The following is a 22,824-nucleotide window of genomic DNA, read 5'->3' as shown; positions in this document are numbered from 1 at the left end:
CCTCCCTCTGCAGAGCTCCCGGTTCCTTAGAAACCAGGCGGCGCGTTCCCGGTGGCGGCGCGCTCGACTCCGGGGTCCGCGCGTCCCCGTCTGCCTCCCTCTCCGTGGGCTGCGGGTGTCGGGGCGGGCCGTGGGTGGCAGCCGAGACCCGTCGGGATTCATGGTGTCCGGTGCGACGCGGAGCGGGCGATGCCAGCGTGCCAGGTGAGAGGCGGCCTGCGGGACGGAGCCGGGCGCCGCGGGGCCTCCCCCGCCGCCCGAGGTCGGAGGCGGGGGCCCGTTCGCCTTGCCAGCATCCGCAGCGGCGAGTTCGGGGAGGAAGGGGGCTCTCCCTGGTTCGCGCTCCCAAGTTTGGTCTTAGAATGGTCGAACGTGGGACCCGGCCCATCCCTCCAGTGGAGGCGGAAACCGGGGCTCCGCTGCCCGGGGCAGGACGGGTCCCCCTACCTGCGCGGGGCGGACGCTTTTGTGAGTGGGCATGGGAGGTGCGGAGACGGCAGACAAAGGACGGGCGGGGAGCCGCTCCATCCTCCCTCGGAGTGAGCAGGTCGCGGGGCCGGTCAGTGTTTATTTAAGGACAGGGGTGTTAGCCTGGCAGGTGGGACGGGCGCTGACCCCGCCAGGTGCGGTGGCGTGGTGACTCCGCCAGCCCCCCCCCCCCCCGTGCCCCCCACCGCTCCCGGGGTCGCTTCTCCAAAAGCCCCTGGAAGCCGACCTGGCGGGGACAAAAGGGGAGCGCAGGTATTTCCACGAAGGCGTGATCGATCGTGGAGGAAAGGCGAGGAAGGCAGGCCCCCCCCCTCCTCCCCCGCGAGGTCAGGGAACGGGGTGAGAAGAGCAAACCCCAAACTACAGCAGCATCGGAGTGAGTCGGGAGCAGAAAAGTTTCAAGGCTGCCCCGGAGAGATAACCAGAGAAGCTGAACTCCCAGCCATCTTATTGATGGTCATTGTCCCCGGAGTGGCGTGCTGGAGGCCAGATGTGGGGTGGCCTTTGAGTATCCGGAGTGCCGGCTGGCAGGCACCATCCTCCAGGGCTCCAGGAAGAAGATCTCGTAGCGTGGGATGCTTCCGTTGAAGGGAACCACAGGTTGGATTTGGTTCGGTGTTGGCACCGCTTGCCACTTGGTGCTGGAGCTAGAACGACCATCCAGTGTTGGGGACTGAACCCCGCCCTGTGGCCCGCCTCCCCAACCCGGGGAACAATTATTGAAACTAGAAAAGGCCCCCAGGTTTTAGTGGTGATGTGAGGACGATGGTTGTAAGAGGTGGGAAGCCAGAATCTTTGCTTGTTTGTCTTTTGGTTTGGGGGCCAGTGTTCAGGACTAAACTTCTGGTAGTCTCAGGGACCATATGGGATGCCGGGGATCAATCAAGTACCCTAGCACGGTACATCTCTATTTTATTTTATTTTTTTATTGAATCACCTTGAGGTACAGTTACAAAGTATATGGAGGATATGGAGATACAAGTTGTTCATGATTGGGTTTCAACAGTGTTCCAACACCCATCCCTTCACCAGTGAACATATCCTGCCACCCATTTCCCTTTCACCACCCCCTTCCCCCAGCCTCCCTCTATGGCAGACACCTCTTCTCTTTTCTCTCTCTCTCTCTGTCTCTCTGTTTCTGTCTCTGTCTCTCTGTCTCTCTCTCTCTCTCTGGCAGTATGGTTTGTAATACAAGTACTGAAAGGTTACCACGTATGTCACTTTACCTCTTTTCAGCATTCTTGTCCAGAGTCAGCCCTTTAGATCTGTTTTGGTAGAGGAACGTATGTCACTGTATATCGAGAAAAATGACACGGAAGTTATATATTACTGGTCTTGAGTATAATGGAAATGGGCATTCACATACTTTAGATTTTCATTACGTATTTTTCAAAATATATACATCCTAGGACCGAATCCAGGTTGGCAAGCACCCTACCCATTCTCCTATTTCTTCAGCCCCTAGATTCATTTTTGTGTAAAGAAACTTTATTCCTTATGAAAAGTTACCAGGTGGAGCGAGGGAGATGAATTTTTTTTTCCTTTTTGTGTCATACCCAGCGATGCCCAGGGGTTACTCCTGGTTCATGCATTCAGGAATTACTTCTGGCGGTGCTCAGGGATGCTGGGAATCGAACCCAGGTTGGCCGTGTGCAAGGCAAAACACCCTACCCTCTGTGTTATCACTCCAGCCCCTGAGATAGATTTTAAAGCTTTTTTTTTTAAAAAAAAAAAAAAAAGAAAAAGTGCGTCCTGTGAATTAGCTATTTAGCAATTTAGAGGAGCTGTCTGCACCAGGAAGGGAAAATTCTCAGTAAACATTTCTGTTGGTGAAAGCCTCAGTTTGCAGGGAACGATTCTGTTGTGAGAAGCCTTCCCTTACCTCCTACTTGTCCTACTTTTCCAAGGGAATCATTGGCCTGAGTCTGATAAGATTTTATTTTTTTATTTGCTCCAAGTCAGATACATGATTTCCTAGTTTTTTTGAGGGGTAGGAGGGCCCACAACCTGGCAGTGCTCAGGGATCACTCCTGGCTCTGCACTCAGGATTACTACCTCGCTGCTCGGATGCGGGGGGACCCTGTGGGATGTTGGGGATCCACCCCAGGTGGGCCATGTGCAAGGCCAATACCCTCCCCTCTGTACTATCACTCTGGCCCCCAGGATTTCCTAATTCTTAAGCCTTTGGCAGGGGTCAGATGCAGGACTTCACACATGAGAGGCACACGCTCAACCACTGTGTCATTGTTCCCAGTCCACAGATACAAAATTTAGTCATACAAGACCCTCTTGTAGTAGAATTAGCCATACAGAAGTGGTCCCTGGTTCAAATTATTTATTCGTTGACATAGGGCAATGCTTGTTGAAACATTTTTTTTTTTTTTTTTTTTTTTTTTTTTTGCTTTTTGGGTCACACCTGGCGATGTACAGGGATTACTCCTGGCTCTGCACTCAGGAGTTACTCCTGGCGGTGCTCAGGGGACCATATGGGATGCTGGGAATCGAACCTGGGTCGGCTGCGTGCAAGGCAAACGCCCTACCCGCTGTGCTATCTCTCCAGCCCCAATTTTTAATGCACATTTGACTTTGAACTGTTTCCTTCCTTAAAGTGCTAATAGAAGGTGGAACAGAAGTCTGATCTCTATAGGTCAGGTTAGCTTAAGGAAGAAAGTATTGTCTGTGGTTCATAAATCAATGTCAGATCATCACTATAGATACCGTGGCTGTGACTGTCATTGGAAATATTTTCTATGAATATCACAAGAGATGTAATAGGGTATCATCAGAAGGTTACTACCTGTTGGGGAAAACCAAAACTGTTAACGGAGTTTGATTGGATGAGAAAACTATTGTATTCTCTGTAGAACTCCTCATTAGCTTTGGGCCAGATAAAAAACAAGTATTCAGTTCTGGCACTAAAGGACACCCCCACCCCCAGACTCAACATGGTGCCTCTGAGCACCAATCCAAGCGGTGTGGTATCAGCCTGGCGGCACAAGGTCTGAGCACCACCATCAGGCCCACCCACTGGGAGTGGTCCCCAGCCTCAAATGGCATTCAGGTGATGCCTCCCTCCCCAAATAAAGACAAAAGGGCCACTGCTCAGGAAATAGTACTGCCTGCTGGGCAGGATGGGGCATGGAAGGGGTTTTGAATGCAAATGCACCCGGAAAGAGCAGCTGGAGATGCAGTGTAGACCCGATGCTTGGGCCCCTTGGAATTGTGTACCTGTTTTTGAGTTCCCAGAGCTGAGAGGTACTTGGCTTCAAAGGAGAGAGACTTACAACCTCAAAGTATTTCTCCTGCCCAGGGCAATGAAGTCTTTGACAAATAATTAACATCCACTCTGTTTTCTGGGGCAGCAGAGGGCAGTTATCAAATCTGGCCTGTAATAAAGTCATCAACAGTATTTAACGAGCCAAAGTACCAGATGAAGCAGTAATGCTCCCAAGATTTACTTTCACTGAACGGATTTTCTTTTCTGATTTTGGCGCCACACGGGTGGTGGTCAGGAATCACTCCTGTCTCTGTTGAGGGGACCAGATGCGGTGCCAGGGATGAATTCTGGTCTGCCACGTGCAAGGAAAGTGTCTTAACTCTTCTACTATCTCTCTGGCCCTTGAACTGATTTTCTTGTTGTTACACGCAGTGAGAGAAATAGGAGGGGAGAAGCTGCAGTGATAGTTCGGCGGGCTGGGCATTTACCTTGAGCACAGCAGACCTGGGTTCAATCCACAGCATCCCATATTATCCCCCAAGCACTGCCAGGAGTAATTCCTGAGTGCAGAGCCAGGAGTAATTCCTAAGCATTGCCCCCCACCCCCCACTCCACCAGGTGTGGGAAAGAGGGAGGGTGGGAGGGAGGGGGAATGCAGTGTCACCTGGTGTGACACGTTACTTTACACACAGCTTTCAGTTCAGAAGACCAGAAATCAGAGACTCATCAACCTAAAAGTAGAAGAGACTTCCTGAAGCCACACAGTTGCTCCTTTATAGGAGGTTCAGTTATATTCAGTTATATTCAGTTATATTTATAGGAGGTATTTATAGGAGGTTCAGTTCCAGGATAAATCCACGGTTGGAATTGGTCAGCATCTATTGGGGGAAACTGAGGATTCTACTTTTTCAGGATGGGGAGGAGAGGTTTGGGCCACAGCCAGTGGTGCCCAGGGGCTCTGCCTGAGTTTATGCACTGAGTGATTTGTGGCTTTGTTATGGCACTGCATGTGATGCCTGGGATCAAACTGGGCTGGTTGGGGCTAAAGTGATAGGTACAGCAGGTAGAGCACTTGCCTTGAATACAGCCGTCCTGGGTTCGGTCCCTGGCACCCCATATGGTCCTCATTCCCTGCCTAGAATGTTTCCTGAGCGCAGAGCCAGGAGTAAACCCTGAGCACCACTGGGTGTGAGCCAAAACAAACACGAAACTGGGGCTAGTTGCATGCAAGTCATGTACGTGCCTTAACTCTCCTAGACCCCCAAATTTGGCTCTCTGGTATGCGTGGTGTGTGTGTGTGTGTGTGTGTGTGTGTGTGTGTGTGTGTGTGTGTCCGAAGTAAAATGGTTTCATTTAAAGAAATGTTTATTTAAAGAAATAAAGAAATGTCAGAGGTTGAGGGGAGAGGGGAGAGAGAGAGAGAGAGAGAGAGAGAGAGAGAGAGAGAGAGAGAGATGTTCAACAGAACACAGGCTTCTCCAGATTGGAAAAAGTTATTTTTATTTTAGATTTGACTATTTTTAGAGAATTCCTACACAGTATAATAATGAGACATTATTTTTCTTAGGTACAGAAGTGTAACATCTTTGTATTAGTGAGCTTTAGAATAATCTATGAGTCCAAATTACGGGGCCAGAGCAATAATACAGTGGGTAGGATTCTTGTCTTGCACACAGCTGACCTAAGTTTGATCTCTGGCACCCCATATGCCCCCTGAGTTCTCCAGGAGTGATCCCTGAGCACAGAGCGGGGAGTAAACCCTGAGCACCGCCAGGTAGGGCCCGCCCCCCCCTCCCCCCGCCGGCAAAAAAAGAAGTCTAGATTACATAACATTTAATTGTAGATATTTTGAAAATTAGAAGTGAGGGGCCAGAGCAATAGTACAGTGGGTAGGGCATTTATTTGCCTCGCATGTGACTGACCCGGGTTCAATTTCCAGCATCCCATATGGTCCCCTGAGCATCACCAGAAGTGATTCCTGAGTGCAGAACCAGGAATGTCACTGTCACTGTCCTCCCGTTGTTCATCGATTTGCTCGAGCGGGCCCAGTAACGTCTCCATTGGAGACTTTGTTGTTACTGTGTTTGGTATATCGAATACGTCACGGGGAGCTTGCCAGGCTTTGCTGTGCGGGCGAGATACTCTCGGTAAGCTTGCCGGGCTCTCTGAGAGGGGCGGAGGAATCGAACTCGGGTCGGCCATGTTGGCTGCGTGCAAGGCAAACGCCCTACCGCTGTGCTATCACTCCAACCCAGAACCAGGAATAACAAAAAAAAAAAAAAAAAGGAAATGAAAAATAATTGAATTGAACTCATGAATTGATAAGGAAAGACTTCCCAACCCTCTAACATTTCCTTAGGAATTAGTCACTGGGTCAGGAATGAAGATATGGAGTTTCATATCTTCAAACCAAGACAAAGAAAATGAGAAATAGAGGGAAAAATTTCCATCTTGTGGTTAGAATAAACACACAGGAAATAGGGATTAAGCATTGAAAAAGGAATGTGATAATCCCTGTATGTCGTAAATGTATGCAAATCTTTTCCTTAAGTATTTTTCCTTATTGGGGCTGGAGCGATAGATAGCACAGCAGGTAGGGCGTTTGCCTTGCATGCAGCCCACCCGGGTTTGGGTTCGAGTCCCAGCATCCCATATGGTCCCCCGAGCACCGCCAGGAGTGATTTCTGAGTGCAGAGCCAGTAGTAACCCCGGTGTGTCGCCAGGTGTGACCCTAAAAGCAAAAAAGAAAAAAGTATTTTTCCTTATTTCCTGCTTTTCATAGGGGAGTTGCAAGCTGTGCTGTGCCTGTGTTCTAGGTAACTACTATTTCTTGTTTTGGTTTTTATGTTGTTGTTGTTTGGTTTGTTTGTGCAGCTTGGGGGACCATATATGGTGCCAGGGATTGAACTAAGATCAGTCACATGTAAGGCAAGCACCTTATCTTTCTTTCTGACCTGACCCCAACTCTTTTCTATTTTCTTTTTCTTTTTGTGTTTTTGGGTCACACCTGGCGTAGGGTTTACTCCTGGCTCTGAATTTAGGAATCCCTGGCGTCGGGGGTGGGGGGCACATATAGGATACTGGGGATAGAAACCAGGTTGGCCTTGTGAAAGGCACGCGCCCTGCTCGCTGTACTGTCGCTGCAGCCCCGTGACTCCAGCTCATTTCGTGAAGAAGCCGGTGGCAGAATGCCACCCTTTAGTGCCCAAGAAAGCCTCAGAATTGCTGGGAGTGGAGGTGGGGAACTGCACAACCTACCCACCGTCTCAGGGCCATTCCCAGCAGCTTCTGTGGATAATTCTGTCCCTCCTCTCCTGTGTCGGCTATCAGGAGTGGGTGAGCCAATGTCCCTTTCTGGCCTGGGACAACTGCAACCCAAACCATCAGCTCTCAGTTTCTCACAAGAATAGATAACCCCAAAATAGAACCGGAAACACGTCTGCTTGGCTGTCAGATTTACTATATCACTTTACAACCTCAAAATCTTTTATTTGCTTCCATGGTTATATTTTGCTTAGATGATAACATTAGGCAAATCAAGTAACTTCTGGACTAAATTTCTTAACCTCTATAATTTATGCACATTTAATTGTTAACAAATTAAAAGTGATATAAGTTGTCTAACACTTAAAAACATTTAAAAATGGGTTTGTGTACTCAGTGAAATACATCCCCCTAAGAACTGATAGTGTGCATAGCCAGAGAGAGAGCTTGACCGACTGAGCTGGGGTTTGATCTGTATATGATCCCGCAAGCACTGCAGGCGTGATCCCTGAGCACAGAGCCAGGTGTGACCCCTTCCTCCCAGAAAAATGGGATACAGAATTGTGCCTTTATTTGATCATAAGAACATGGAATAAATGTATAAACATAGTCCTCCCCCTCCCTCCAAAAAAAAGAATATAACATGCTAAATACACAATATGGGTTGGCTACAAGGCAAATGCCTTGTCCTCTGCTCTCTCTCCAGACAACCCCCCCATATTTATTTATCTATTTATTAAAATTGATTATTATTAAAACACCATGAGTTAAAGAGCTGTTCATTATGTAATTGTGTCAGGCATTTAGTGTTCCAACACTGCCAGTGTGATCTTCCCTCCACCAGTATCCCCAATTTCCTCTACAATCCCAACCTGCCCCCTTAGGCGCACAATAAATTTACTTTATATTGCTTATTCCGACAAAACTTCAAGAAATAGTAAATACAATTATCAGAGAATAAATCAGTAAGAGCCAATTTGTGATTACTCTATGATTTTGACCTATGTCACAGTCACGGTCACAGTCCTCCCGTTGTTCATCGATTTGCTCGAGCGGGCCCAGTAACGTCTCCATTGGAGACTTTGTTGTTACTGTGTCTGGCATATCGAATACTCTCCGTAGCTTGCCGGGCTCTCCGAGAGGGGCGGAGGAATCGAACTCGGGTCGGCCATGTTGGCCGCTTGTAAGGCAAACGCCCTACCGCTGTGCTGTCGCTCCAGCCCTTGACCTATGTAAATAAGAAAATTAAAACCATTTAATACGGTAAAGGCCTTTACTTTACTTACTTTTATTTAATACGGTATAATAAAATGCCTGTTCTTGGGGCTGGAGCAATAACACAGCGGGTAGGGCGTTTGCCTTGCACGCGGCTGACCTGGGTTCGATTCCCAGCATCCCATATGGTCCCCTGAGCACCGCCAGGGGTAATTCCTGAGCGCAGAGCCAGGAGTAACCCCTGTGCATTGCCAGGTGTGACCCAAAAAGCAAAAAAAAAAAATTTAATTAAAAAATAAATAAATCAATAAAATGCCTGTTCTCATTTACATACATGTTTTCAGGGGACCATATGGGATGCTGGGAATTGAACCCGAGTCGGCCGCATGCAAGGCAAACACCCTACCCGCTGTGCTATCACTCCAGCCCCAAAATAATACACTTTTACCACCCCTCTCTCAGAGCCCAGCAAGCTACCCAGAGTATCCCGCCCACATGGCAGAGCCTCGGGGAGCTTCCTTTGTTTGTTGTTGCTGTGGGGAGGGGGCGCTTATGCTCACTTGGCAGCGGTGGGTGCCACGGGGATGACACTGTGCATGCTAGCAAGGTCAGGAGGGAGCTTGTGGCCTCATGCCTGGGAGGCAGAGCTTCGACTTTGAGGCCCCCTGACGGCGTTGTGGTGCAGGGAGGGGCCCCAGGTGGGGCTCAGAGGGTCAGAGCCCTTCTCCGCCATGTGCAAGGCAGCACAGCAAAGTGTAGCCTGATGGCCCCAGAGCGCCATTTGCTGTGGCCCTGAGAGCCCCCCCATATTGCTGAGCCTGGGAGCCCCCAATACCTCTGGGTGTGACCCCTCCCCACTAAGGACAAGTGGTGTGGGAGGGATCTGAAGGAACTGGGCCGCCCTGTTGTTCGTGACCTCATTAGAACCACACAGAAGTGCCTTCCCCTGGTGATGTGTCTCCTCTGGCCTAAGTGGAAGGGCCCGGGCTGTTCCTAGGCTGTGGGTGGGCAGTCTCAACCTTCGGGGTCTCTGATGCTGGTGCATGTCACTTTTGGTAGCCCAGGGTCCCAGCGTCTGTTGTAGGAAGTTCCATGTGACAATAGTCTCTGCTGCCGGGCTGGTTCCCACCAGGAAACCGTTTCACTCTCCGGGAGTGGCTCTGAGAGCGTGGAGCAGACGTGTTTATCCGGCCAGGCATCCTCTGATTGTCAGGCGGTGACCAGGGATGGCAGAGATCAGCCGGGTTTCCCGTGACATTGCAACCATCTCCTGTTCCAGGACGGGGGTTGGGAGTGGTGGAGAGAGCTTGTCCTTTGGAGCATGGGGAAAGTAATGGAACATATAGTGTCCGTATGTTTTTCCCAAATTAAATCATTGTGCTTTAATGTTTGCAGTTACCCCACCCCACCCCCAATTTTATTTTATTTTTATTTATTTATTTTGCTTTTTGGGTGGGCTGGAGCGATAGCATAGTGGGTAGGGCGTTTGCCTTACAAGCTGCCGACCGGACTGACCTGGGTTTGATTCCTCCGCCCCTCTCGGGGAGCCCAGCAAGCTACTGAGAGTATCTCGCCCGCTCGGCAAAGCCTGGCAAGCTCCCTGTGACGTATTCGATATGCCAAACACAGTAACAAGTCTCACAGTAATGACTTTACTGGGCCCACTCGAGCAAATCGATGAACAACGGGAGGACAGTGCTATAGTGCTTTTTGGGTCACACCCGCCGGCTATGCACAGGGGTTACTCCTGGCTCTGGGATAAGGAATTACTTCTGGCGGTGCTCGGGGAACCATATGGGATACCGGCAATCGAACCCAGGTCAACCACGTGCAAGGCAAATGCCCTACCTGCTGTGCTATTGCTCCAGCCCCATCCATCCCAGTTTTAGAGGGTGTTTGCGTTATTCCCGACAACTCTTATTTCTGGGCAGAGAGCTAGTTCAAAGGGCTGAGCGCATGCTTAGGTAAATACGGGACCTGGAGTGCCCTCAGAACCTCCAGCTGTGACCTTTTCTCCAAATAAAACTCTTGTTCTACTTCCCCTCAATGCATAGTATCTCCCACAGACTGAGATCACTGTTCAAAGAACACTTATATCCCCTTAATTTTTAATTTATTATAGAAATGTTACTCAAATACTTGATTTGTAAAATATCAGGGCCCTATTATGTCCTTAATACCACATAAAACCCATTCGTGATCCCAAGAGAGCTTGGAGTTAATAGTCAGACAAGACATTGTGCAACATTTAGACAATAATTGGAACATCCTAAATACTAAAGTAGGAGTTGGAGAGATAATACAGCAAGTCGGGCGCTTGCCTTGCCCACAGCCGACACAGGTCTGATCCCGGCATCCCGTGTGGTCCCCTGAACCCCAGGAGTGATCCCTGAATGCAGAGCCAGAAATTACCCCGGCCCCTGCCAGGTTTGACTCAAACTCCCTCCCCCTCCAAAAAGAACCCTGAAATAAATTATTATTTCTGGTAGACATTTTTCATACACATCATACTTTATAAACAAGTCTCTTTCATTATACATTATTAGAGAGAGGGAAAAAAAGGCTGTTGGGGTCAAGACTTTCCCAAGATGACGTTATTTTCCATTTTGCCCTAATAGCCAGAATGGCCGCCGCCTCCTTGGAGAAGCAGTTTTCCTCCAGGGAATAGAAGCCTGTGAAGGGCACCGGCCTTTCCAGCCACTGGAAAACTACCTCACCTTCCTGGCCACCACCAGCCTAGGACAGAGCTAGGGCATGCCTTAGGAGCACTGTGCTCCAGCACCCTAGAAATGTTCTACACCCCAAGTCAGGAGGAAGGCAAGGGGGTGACTGCGTCTCTCTTGCTACCATGAAGGAAGCAGTTTTCCTCGGGGCCCGGGTGCTTGTGTCCTTCCTATGGGGAAGTGTTTAGTGTTTTCATTAAACCCTCATCCTCCTTTTTTTTTTTTTTTTGGCTTTTTGGGTCACACCCAGCAATCAACAGGGTTTACTCCTGGTTCATGCACTCAGGAATTACTCCTGGCCGTGCTTGGAGGACCATATGGGATGCTGGGAATCAAACCCGGGTCGGACCACATACAAGGCAAATGCCCTAACTGCTGTGCTATCGCTCCAGCCCCCATCATCTTCCTTTTTATCTTTAAATTTTGTTTATTTTTATTTGGGGGCCACATCCGAAGGTGCTCATGGCATACCCCGGCTCTGCATTCAAGAATCACTTCGTGCAGACAGAACTCTGGCACCCGCTATCTCCTGTGCTCTGCCTAGGTCTGGCCCTTGGTGGCTGCTCAGTGTTATTAATAGCAAGTCCAGTTGCACAAACTAAGGTGTCACTTTCTCCGTAAGCAGTGAGGTGCAGTCTGTGAGGAACTTGGCTTATCCTGGGGACAGCCTAGTCCCCTCTGACCCCCGGGGTTTTACCTTTGTTTATTATTTTATTTTTGTATTTTTGACTCACACCCTGTGTTGCTTAGGATGACTCCTGGCTCTGCAGTCTGGTGGTGCTCAGGGATCTCTCATGGATCTGCACTCAAAAATCACTCCTAGCCATGCTCTGGGGACCACACGGGGTTCCAGTCGGCCAGGTGCAAGACAAATGCCCTACAAGCTGAACTATGGCTCAGGCCCTACCTTAGCTTATTCTCCAGTAAGATGCAACAATAGCAGCGGGAGGTGGTGGGGGTGTTCTTGTATCTCTGAGCCAATAACATTTCTAAGGTTCATACATGTTGTTACATGTGTCCATACTTCACTCTCATTTCCTGTTCTCCTGTGTGCTTTGCTAGCTCCACCCCGAGATTTTTTTATCAATCCTCATGGCAAACATTTGTTTCCAAAAGTTGAAAAGAGAAACTCCAGCTGGAGGTGTGTGAGCCCGAATTATAATGATTCCTCCGAAAAAGGCAGGAACATTTTAGAAACTGGGATATCTTTGACCTCTTGGAGAGCGCTGGCATGTAGTGGACGTTACAGGGGTTCATAACGGACCAGGTCAGGGAATTCGCTCATTGAGGGCCAATGACGCCAGCGTGTGCCTGAGCTGTATCATCTGCCAGCTGGCCTGGAGTGGCGCATGGTCAGTTTGGACTGTGCAGTGTGTCAGGGATGGGGCGCGTGGGAGCAGAGGCCACGTGAGACGGAACCACAAACCGAGCCGGGCCCACTGAGCTCCACTTGAGTCAGTGTGTGTATCGGGGCTTCCTCGTGATGGTCGAGTACCGTGCATTCAGTTGCTGTTCCCTGACCGTGTGGCCCCTTTCTTCTGCTGTTGCTGCGATGGCTGGGGGGTCCCACAGACACTTCATGTGGTGCTCATGCTCTGACCGTGGTGCTCATTGAGGGGAGAGCTGGTTTACCTTTAGAGGTCCCCAAATAGCAGCAGTGCCGGGCCAGGCTAGGAACGTCGGGCCAGTGCTGTGGGTGAGACCCACAGACTTTGATGCTGCCACCAGAGCAGCTGCTTCTGCGGCCAAACCATCCCCAAGTCGCTGATTCACCAGTTTAGCCTCTTACCACTTGAAGGACATTTGTGTGGATTCCAGTGGACAGCTACAAATAAAACCAAGCCGGGCCAGAGAGATACTACAGTGGATAAGGTACTTGCCTTGCCAGGTTCAATCCCCAGCACCCCATATGGTCCCATGAGCCCGCCAGGAGTGAACCGTAAGCACAGAGTTAGGACTGAGCTCTGAGCATCAACTAATGTGGCCTCAAGAAGAGCAAAAGGAAAAAAAAATTTTTTTTAATTTAAATTTCAATAGTGCTGGGTACTAGAGAGATGGCTGGAGGATTGGAGCACAAGCTTTGCATGCCAGAGGCCCAGATTTAATCCCTGGCGCCACAGGGTCCCCTGAGCACCACCAGGAGCATAGAGCCAAGAGTAGTCCTTGAAGCACCGCCGGGCGTGGCCCAAAAAACAAACCAGCAAAAAAGAATTGAGCAATTGTGTTTGCTTACAGTATTAGGTAGGCAGGAAGCCGCACACCCAAAGGGTTACCTGAAGATCCTTGAGCGAAAGGCCATTTCCGTAGCTTGGGCAGCTGACAAGTGCTGTGTAGTCCCAGGGCCTGGCAGGACCTACATGGTGGGGGGTGGCGGGGGTTGGGGGACGGAGCGAAGAGTCGCCAGGACATAGCCCGAGCTCCGGCATGGAGGGTGAGAGACCTTGAGTGCGCTGCTGCTGGCCTGAGCATGCCAGGCCTGGTACCCATGTGCACCTGTGGCCAGGCAGGCCCCACCTTCCTTCCAGAACCGTCAGTGAGCATCGGAATGTGTCTGCTCTGCACGGGGCAGTGTTTGGGAAGCTCTGGGGCATGGGAAAGGGGTGTGCAGGATGTGAGGGTCATGGAGGAGGGGAATTTTAGGGGCTTGAAAGGACAGCTGCTGAAATCACTGAGGAAAGCCAGCACTACCCCTTGCTGCGTGCTGGCAAGGCAGCCCTTGGAGATGGTTTCAGTACAAAAGAGGTTACTGACATGTCTTCTCACCCATTTTGTGGATTTTGGCCACAGCACAGACATCCCCTGAGTGACTAGAGCATAGAGCAGTGGGACAGTAGAGCAGGTGGTGACTCCGGTATGATTTGAGGGGACACAGACTGGCTCGTGGGGGGCAACGGGGTTCACAGCCTTTGGTACCTCGGGGCAACACCACTACGTAAGTGAGTGCCACCAAGGTGAAGTCTCAAGCTGCCAAAAAAAGCCATGAGCCCAAGAAAACTCAAAACCAGAGACTGTAAGTGAAGGAAGTGTTCCAGGAGCCGCTCATCTGCGCTGTCGCTCAGAGGGAAGCCTGTGGGCATGAGAGAATTTGAGGCCACAGGGAGAGAGACAGGGACGGCTAAGGTGCTGCTCTGGGACTTTAGAGAGAGCACAGTGGGGAGGGCACTTGCCTTTCATGAGCAGACCCAGGTGCCATCCCCGGCATCCTCTGTGGTCCTTTGAGCACCCCCAGCAGTAATTCCTGAGTACAGAGCCAGAAGTAACCTCTGAACATCACCAAGTGTGACCCAAAAACGGGGGAAAGTTTTTTGTGCTCTACAACTATGCTGAATTCAGCACTTACCCCACCCATGGCCAGTGCTGGCCCAAAAGGCTGTCACAGATGTGACTCATGGGCTCTGGGGCTCTCCTGGATTCGGCGATAACTCTGGTCACAGACACCAAAAGAAACCCCGAACATTCATGGTGCCATAGATTACTGGGCAGGCCAGGCTCCTCGGCCTCCGACAGGGCAGGCAGGAAACTGACCGGGACGGGTGCAGAGGTGCCCCAGTCATACTTATTCCAGGGGTTCACCAAGGCACAGTTGCACTTCGGTGCAGAAAGCCGTGCAGGGGCTCTCCTGGCAAATCAGCTTCTAACACGGGCATGTTATTTTTCTGTTTGTTTTTTGGGCCACACCTGTCAAAGCTCAAAGCTTACTCCCGGCTCTGTGCTCAGGTCACTTCTGGCAGGACTCAGAGGACCCTGTGGGATTGAACTTGGGATGGCCACGATCAAGGCAAGGGCCTTACCTGCTGTCCTAGCTCTCCAGCCCTGTTTCACATAATGTTCTTTGCACCGTGCACCTTTGTGTGTTTGCAAGAGACTCTTGAGTCTGAATGAAAGAGGAGTAAAGCAGTTCAGGGGCTGGCGAGATCGCTTAATAGGCAAGAGCCCTGGGTTCCTTTCCTTCTACTACTTGTGGTCCCAAGAGCCTCTCTGTGTCAGGGGGGTGAGGGTAGGAAGGAGAGAGGGAGATGGGGAAAAGTGGTATCAAACAATGGAATATTTAGAAATAAAAGGTGTATCTAATTCAACTTCTGAGAACTGCTAGTATTTTTTGGAAAGACTTAACTAAATGATCAGACATCCCATGTTTATGGAACAGAAGACTGTATGAAGATGATAGTATTCCCCAAATTAAACTACAAACTCAGAGGACTTGGTCTCAAACAAATCCCAGACTGAAGTATTAACAGACTGGAGAATTAACAGCTTATCTTAAAACTCATGAGGCTGGAGCTATGGTACAGCAGGTAGGGCATTTGCCTGGCATGCAGCTGACCTTGGTTCAATCCTCAGCATCCCATCAGGTTCTCCTAAGCACTGCCAGGAGTAATTCCTGAGTGAAGAGTCAAGAGTAACCCCTGAGCATTGCCAAGTATGACCCCAAAAAGCCAAAAAAAAGGGGTGTATAAAGAGACAGTTATCAGGACAGAATGGTGCTGACATAAGGACAGACATATATTGATGGGATAAAATTGAGGGCTCATAAATAAACCTATACATTATTTATAGAGTGACCTGTCACTATGTCACTATCCTCCCGTTGTTCATCGATTTGCTCGAGCGGGCCCAGTAACGTCTCCATTGTGACAATTGTTACTGTGTTTGGCATATCGAATACGTCACGGGTAGCTTGCCAGGCTTTGCTGTGTGGGTGAGATACTCTCGTAGCTTGCTGGGCTCTCAGAGAGGGGCGGAGGAATTGAACTCGGGTCGGCCATGTTGGCCGCTTACAAGGCAAACACCCTACCCGCTGTGCTATTGCTCCAGTCCATAGAGTGACCATAAGTGATTTATTTATTTATTTATTTATTTGCTTTTTGGGTCACACCCAGCATTGCACAGGGGTTATTCCTGGCTCATGCACTCAGGAATTACTCCTGGCGGTGCTCGGTGGACCATATGGGATGCTGGGAATCAAACCCGGGTTGGCCACGTGCAAGGCAAACGCCCTACCCTCTGTGCTATTGCTCCAGCCCCTGAGTGACCATAAATGAGCAGATGGTAAACATTTGATTTTTAACAAAGGTGTTAAAATCATTCTGGGGAAAGAATAATCCCTTCAACTACAGTGAGTGACCATACACATAAAATGCAGTTGGCCCAGGCTGGGGAGATGGCTCAGTGGGCTGGAGCACGTACTTTACACGCGGGAGCTCCGGGTTCAATTCCCAGCCCCACCTGGTCCCCCAAGAACCCCCAGCACCAAGCTGGGAGTAGCCCCCAAGCACATTGGGTCTGGCCCAATAAAAGAACAAAGAAAGAGGGAGAGGGTGGGGTAAATGAAGAGGTGGACTAGAAGTGACTGTCATAAGGATGTTGGTGGAAGGTCTTGGACATTTCAGTGGTAGTGAGATATTGATGACTGTACATCAGAACCATAAATATTGGGGTTGGAGATATATATATATGTATATATATATATATGTATATATATATATATATATATCCTGTAAATACGTGGGTTAAGGGGCTCTCCAGTTTGAATCCTTCTCTCCACATACGGACTCTTAAGTACCACCAATGGTCATTTGTTAGCACAGAGCCAGGAATATCCCTGAACACAACCACCATGTGCATGGCAAGGGCTTTACCTCTGTACTGCTCTCTGGTCGCTGGATATTTGTGTGTGTGTGTGTGTGTGTGTGTGTGTGTGTGTGTGTGTGTGTCTGTAGTTTTTTTATGTGCTGTTTTGAACTTTTAAAATTTTTTGCTTTGGCGCCATACCTGGTGGTGCTCAGGGCTTACTCTGGGCTCTGCTCTCAGGAATCTCTCCTGGCAAGCTTGGGGAAGCATATGGAATTGCAGGGATTGAACCCCAGTCAGCTGTGTGCAAGGAAAGTGCCTACCCGCTGTACTATCACTCTGGTACCACCAAGAATATTTTTAAAGAGAGAAAAAATGGGGTCAGAGAGATAGTACAGCAGATAAGACACTTGCCTTGTATACAGCCAACCCAGGTTTAATCCCCAGGTTTAATCCTTTATGGTCCTCTGAGCTTGCCAGGAGTGATTCCTGAGTGCAGAGCCAGGAGTAACCCCTAAGTACCACCAGCTATGTCTCAAAAAATGAAAAAAAGAAAAAAGAAAGAATTGAACTTCTTAACCTCTCAGCTCCTCTCTGTTCTCCTCCCCCAACACAAATTTATTCCATCCGCGCAGATTTGCCAGGGCTGCTCATTTTATGCAGACGCATCCATGCTTGTCACTGTGTAAGGACCTGATGGCTCTCTGGGGCCCAGTCTGCTGCAGGACAGGGATGGACAGTGCTTGCCCAGAGAGCAGGGCATGAACATTTGGGCTCTTCCTACTTTTTGGCTCTCATGATTAATTCTCCTTATGAACGTATGTGGACAACTTCTTGTGAAATGATCCTGCCATGAATGCCGTCTGAAGGACCTCAGGAAACAACTTCCCCCCACTGTTTAATCTCCCATTACTCTCAGGCTATTACTGTCGTTTCACGTAACTGTCTCCCAGCCGTGCACCTGTTAGCTCATAATTCAGCTACATATCCTGCCGGCTGGGTTGTGTGTCCTGAACTCATCCGTCCCAGAGAATCCTCGCACGGGACCCTGCCCAGAACTAGACCTGGCCTGTCCGGACGTTTCTGGATCAGGCAAGCCTTGTTAGTCACACTGAACAATCTGTACTTCACACTGAGCTGGAAAGGAAGGGAGGTTTACGCTCCCATTTGCCTTTTATAAAGTCGTCTTTGTAGTCAGAAGAATGGCAGGAAGAAAAGGCGGGTGGAGCTGAAGCCAAAGGTGGTTGTGTTCATCTAGGTGAGTGACGCGGGGGCCAGATGAGTGGCAGAGGGCTGGTTCCTGTCTCAGTGCTCCAGGGTCACCCCGGCAGTGCTTGGGGTCAGACCTGGAGTCAGTTGCAGGCAGGCAAGTGCCTTATCCCCTGTGGCATCTCAAGTGTCACTTAAAGAGCAGTTCCTTTACAAGAAAGAATGTTGGGGGTTTGGTTTGGTTTTGATTTTGGTTTTTGGGCCACACCTGGCAGTGCTCAAATTTTACTCCTGCCTCTGCACTCAGGTGTCACTCCTGGCATGGCAGTGTTTGAGTGATCATATGTGGTGCCTATCAGCCATGTACAAGGCAAGTGCCCTACCCACTATACTATCTCTCCGGCCCCAGAAATTTAGCAAAGTCCAGAATGTAAAAATTTTCCCTAAACTCAACTCATCATTCCCCAGGTAAATGATATTAATTTGGGTATATTCTGGTGGTCCTGAGTTACGTGTGGAATGCTCGTCGATGTAGGATTCTCATATGTACTTCTACTGAACTTTTTGTCTTAGCATGACATTAAAGCACACTTCTGTTTATTTATGCTTTGGGGTCACACCCAACAGTGCTTGGAGGCTCACTGCGTGGGGTCACTCCTGGGTGCTCAGGGGACCATGCAGCGTCAGATTGTGCTCCCGTCTTCCACATACAAATTCAGATTTACTTGAAACTCTCTTCCTGGCCCAAATAACACACTTTAAGGTTTCGTTTGTTTTGATTTGCTTTCGGTGACTGGTGTTGTCTTGTGGGTCACTAAGGGTTTCTGGCTCGCGGCTTAGCAGCTCTGTAGCATTCTGCATCTGACCAGTCACTATTCTTCATATCTATATTGAGTCCCAGCTTCTCATTATGTTGGTCAGTGTTGGGGGTTGTGGGCCCAGGGAGTTTGGGATCACACCTGCCTGGGGTTACTCCTGGTTCTGCACTCAGGGATCCCATATGGCTGGGGGGACCATATGTGGTGCTGGGGATCGATCCTGGGTCGGCCAGCTCTGTCCAAGGCAAATACCCTACCTCCATACTGTCACCCCGGCCCCTACATGGTCAGTATTGCCGTGAAAGATCTTTGTTGTTTTGGGTGCCACTCCTGGCGATGCTCCGAGGTTACTCCTGGTGGTGTTGCATGGGGTATGCTGGGAATTAAACCCGGGTCAGCTTCATGCAAAGCAAGCGCCCTCCCCGCTGTGCTCTCTCCAGCGCCACTGTGACTAATCTTACACCTCCAAGAAGGCATTCAACATTCCTGTTGTTGCTGGCCTCATGGTGGTTTTTTGTGTTTTGTTTTTGGGATGCGACAGATCAAACCTGGCCTCACACATGTAAGGCGTGCACTCGGCCGCAGAGTCAGTCACACTACCAGCCTTGTTCATTTTTGATTTTTTGGTTTGTTTTAGGGTCACAGCAGCTCCGTGCCCTGGATTGCCCCCGCTAATGCTCAGGAGAACTCAGGGATGCTGCGCCGGGATTGAGTCCTCTTTGCAGTTACTCAGCCCACTGAGCGCGCTCTCTGGCCCTTTAAATGCTTTACATGAATTTCTTTAATCCTCTGTACAAAGAGCCAACATTGTTTCTGTAGTAAGGTAGCATGGGTGACCTTCCAAGACCCCTCCCTTCCAGCAAGTTTAGTTAGTACAATTTTTTGAAGTTCAAGGACTTCTGGGAGCTGGGGCCACATATTGAAACTGTGTTTCCAGATCAGACCCCCCCCCCCCCCCCCCCCCCCACCAGGAGGCTTCTCCACCCGGGAGCAGCCAGTCTTTGCATTCTGAGATGCAGGCACGCATGGGACTCGAGTGAGATTTCCCCAGGTTTGCCGCCTTGGTTTTGGTTTGGCACCACACCTGGCTCCCAGAATCAGTGCTAGAGAATCTCCAGGCTTTGCTCAGAGGACCCCTCACTTCCCCATCCCTCCCCCTTCTCAGCAATAAAATGCAAGACTAAATCCCACAGGGCCGGAGAGAGCGCTCCGAGGACTGAGTGCAGGCAGCTCTGACTCGCTCCCGGTACCGCTGGGTGGTAAATAAATAAATAAAGCACCTTCCAGAGCCCCATACTCCCTTTTCCCTCCTGTTGTTTTGCCTTGCACTGTTTCTGTAAGCTAGGATCCTTGAATCGTGCCCATGTACACTACACATGAACCCTGAATTTTGAGATCACACTGAAAATTCAGACTTGACCCCGGCTTTGTCCATTTTTCACTCTTCCCCCTCCCCCAAGTTCCACTCAGCGGGGGCTGCCACCGCCTCCTCTCCGGGAGAGAAACTTTTTCAGCCTTTCACTCTGCAGCCTGGCGTCTGTGCTCGAGGGCAGAAGAGACCGTGACGCCCCACTAACAGCCGGTGTGGCACTTGCCGTTGCAGGAGCCATGCCTGACCAGGTGCCGGGGAAGGTCGTGTTCCGGCAGGAGGCCCTCGTGAGGAGATGAGCTGGTGAGCGGGGCGGCCGGCATGAAGACGCTGCCAGGAGTGGGCGTGTTCGGGACGGGCAGCTCGGCCCGAGTCCTGGTGCCACTGCTGCAGGCCGAGGGCTTCACCGTGGAGGCCCTGTGGGGCAAGACGGAGGAGGAGGCGAAGCAGCTGGCCGAGGAGATGAACATCACCTTCTACACCAGCCGCACCGACGACGTCCTGCTGCATCAAGATGTGGACCTAGTGTGCGTCAACATCCCGCCGCCGCTCACCCGGCAGATCGCAGTGAAGGCGCTAGGTGAGAGATGGCGCGGGCCTCTGGATGGGATGTCCCTCACCTCACTCCTGGGGCAGTGCTCGGCAGAGTGTGGGGTGTGTGTGTGTGTTGTGTGTGTGTGTGTGTGAGAGAGAGAGAGAGACCCGGATGTTCCTTACTCCTGGCACAGTGCTCGGCAGAGCGTGGTGTGTGTGTGTGTGTGTGTGTGAGAGAGAGAAAGAGAAAGAGAGAGAGAGAGAGACCCGGATGTCCCTCACTCCTGGCATAGTACTCCATAGTACTCAGCAGAGCGTGGTGTGTGTGTGTGTGTGTGTGTGTGTGTGTGTGTGTGTGTGAGACCCGAATGTTCCTCACTCCTGGCACAGTGCAGAGCATGGTGTGTGTGTGTGTGTGTGTGTGTGTGTGTGTGTGTGTATGAGAGAGAGAGAGAACCGGATGTCCCTCACTCCTGGCGCACTGCTCGGCAGAGCGTGTGGGGGGTGTGTGTGTGTGTCAGGGGAGTGTCTTCCAGGCAAGGGGAGCAAAAGCATGCCTGGCTGTGAGAAACAACACCTGAGCCAGGCTGAAGGAAAGGCCTGAAGAGCGGGCCTGTTGCAAGAACTCGGGGTTACCAGGTTGACCCCGTGACTCCTCCTTTGGGGCCCTGGAAGCGGCTGGTGCTGGGGTGCTGGTTCCCTCATTTTCCTGCGCAGTGCAGCCTGCAGGAGGGAGAGGCGGGGAGGCAAGGCTGCCATTTCCTGCGCTTTGTCTCTCCTTGACTTGCAGGAGCGCACGCCCTTCCTGCCAGCCCGGCTGGTGTATGTGCCAGCGGGCAGGACGGTCCCGGCAGCCCCCGCACAGCCTGTTCGCGTTGCAGCTCGCCCAGGAAGCAGGGAGCCGGGCGGCCTCGTGCCCCTGCCCGGCCTGCTGTGCCCTTCCCTTCCCATTCTGCTGGGCTTCTCCTTCCTGCCGTCGATAAGCATTCACCCAGACACTGGCCTTTCTGGGCATCCAAAGCAGCGTGATGAGAGTCCTGCCCGCCTTGGGCCTCAGTCAAGCGGAAAAAACTGGAGGGGCCCTTGGAGAGATCGCACAGGGACTCCAGCACATGCCTTGCAGGCGGCTCATCTGGGCTCCTTCCACGGCACCCCACGCTCCCTGAGCCCCACTGGTGTTGGCTGAGGACCCTCGAGCTCCATCAGGGTGTCCCGGGTAATCCCCAGCACCACAGGGTCCGGGCATCAGTGTCACCCACCTTGGCCTGAGCATTGAATCAACAGCCTGGGTGGTCAGCTTGCCGAGAGGAGCCCTCAGACCTCCTGAGCACTATTTGGTAGCCCTGCCTTCCCCCATGAAAAACCGGAAAGACTAGAAACAACACACATTAAAAGGTAAATGGCAGGGGGCTGGAGAGATAGCACAAGTGGGTAGGGCATTTGCCTTGCACATGGCCAACCCGGGTTCGATTCCCAGCATCCCATATGGTCCCCTGAGCACCGCCAGGAGTAATTCCTGAGTGCAGAGCCAGGAGTAACCCCTGTGCATCGCCAGGTGTGACCCAAAAAGAAAAAAAAAGGTAAATGACAAAGACCTGAAGTAACAACCCAGGTTCTGAGCACTTGTTTTAATTGAGCTGATAAGAACCAAGTCTCTGATCCCATGAGATCTTTGGCTCCAGAACCGGTGCCATGAGACCGATGGCTGTGCCCCCTCATTACTCCCACAGGAGACCCCAGGCAGTCCCCTTGTTCTGAGCCGGGAAGGGTAGATAGCCATCGGAATGAGCAAGAATGAGAATCTGTCAGGCCACCCTTAGACAGTCTGTCTGTCCCGTGAGCGCAGGGCTATGTGATGTGGGAGCTCCTCAAGGCGCACGAGACTCCTGGAGCACGTAGCATGGCTCCAGACTGAGTTGGGACGCTGCCCTGGGCGAGCACTTCACTGGGGAGGGCTGGTCAGCAGCCTCCTTGCCATTCAGTGACATAGCGCTGGCTTATGGGGCCAGCACCCCAGACACAGAGTTCTGGGCCTCTCGATCTTGAGCCCGCGGGTTCCCCAGAGGCGCTTTCCTAACTGCAGGTCAAAAGATGAACCTTGGCCGCTCTGCCAGCAGCAACTGCATTCTGGTTCCTTGTATGGAGGAACCCTGACTTGGGCCCTCGGGTCTGAACATGAAGGTCCTGGATGACTGAGGGGCAGGGCTGTCGGCTGGCTCTCTGTGGGTGAAAGCTCTGGAAAGCTCTTGCCCACCAGCCCAGCCCTGGGGCTCTGCTCACTCAGGCTCCGCAGAAGCCCCCGAGTCTCTTAGCAGGTGAAATTGTGGTGCAGTTGTATTTTCTTCACCAAGTTAGAGCATTACAGTTGCTGCTCACTTCTAGTGCCATAGAGATTGTTTCGTGGGGCCAGAGAGA

General features: G+C 51.0%; 1 protein-coding gene and 1 non-coding gene across 2 annotated transcripts in view; both read left to right on the top strand.

Annotated features, from left to right (window-relative positions):
• GFOD2 (Gfo/Idh/MocA-like oxidoreductase domain containing 2) overlaps nucleotides 1-22,824 on the top strand; it is a 28,066-nt gene continuing 5,242 nt past the window's right edge. Inside the window, exons 1-2 of the mRNA XM_056136684.1 lie at nucleotides 1-204; nucleotides 20,110-20,455. Of these exons, the coding sequence (XP_055992659.1) occupies nucleotides 20,197-20,455 (259 nt within the window). The 5' untranslated portion in view covers nucleotides 1-204; nucleotides 20,110-20,196. The remainder of the gene's footprint in view (nucleotides 205-20,109; nucleotides 20,456-22,824) is intronic.
• On the top strand, nucleotides 14,222-14,348 carry LOC130044573 (small nucleolar RNA SNORA5). The gene has a single exon (XR_008795428.1). It is a non-coding gene; the product is annotated as a small nucleolar RNA SNORA5 (small nucleolar RNA).

Source organism: Sorex fumeus, unplaced genomic scaffold (assembly GCF_029834395.1).
Source record: "Sorex fumeus unplaced genomic scaffold, SorFum_2.1 ptg000122l, whole genome shotgun sequence".
NCBI lineage: Eukaryota > Metazoa > Chordata > Mammalia > Eulipotyphla > Soricidae > Sorex > Sorex fumeus.
The sequence above is the reverse complement of the archived record's forward strand: the minus strand, read 5'-3'. Positions and strand labels throughout refer to the sequence as shown.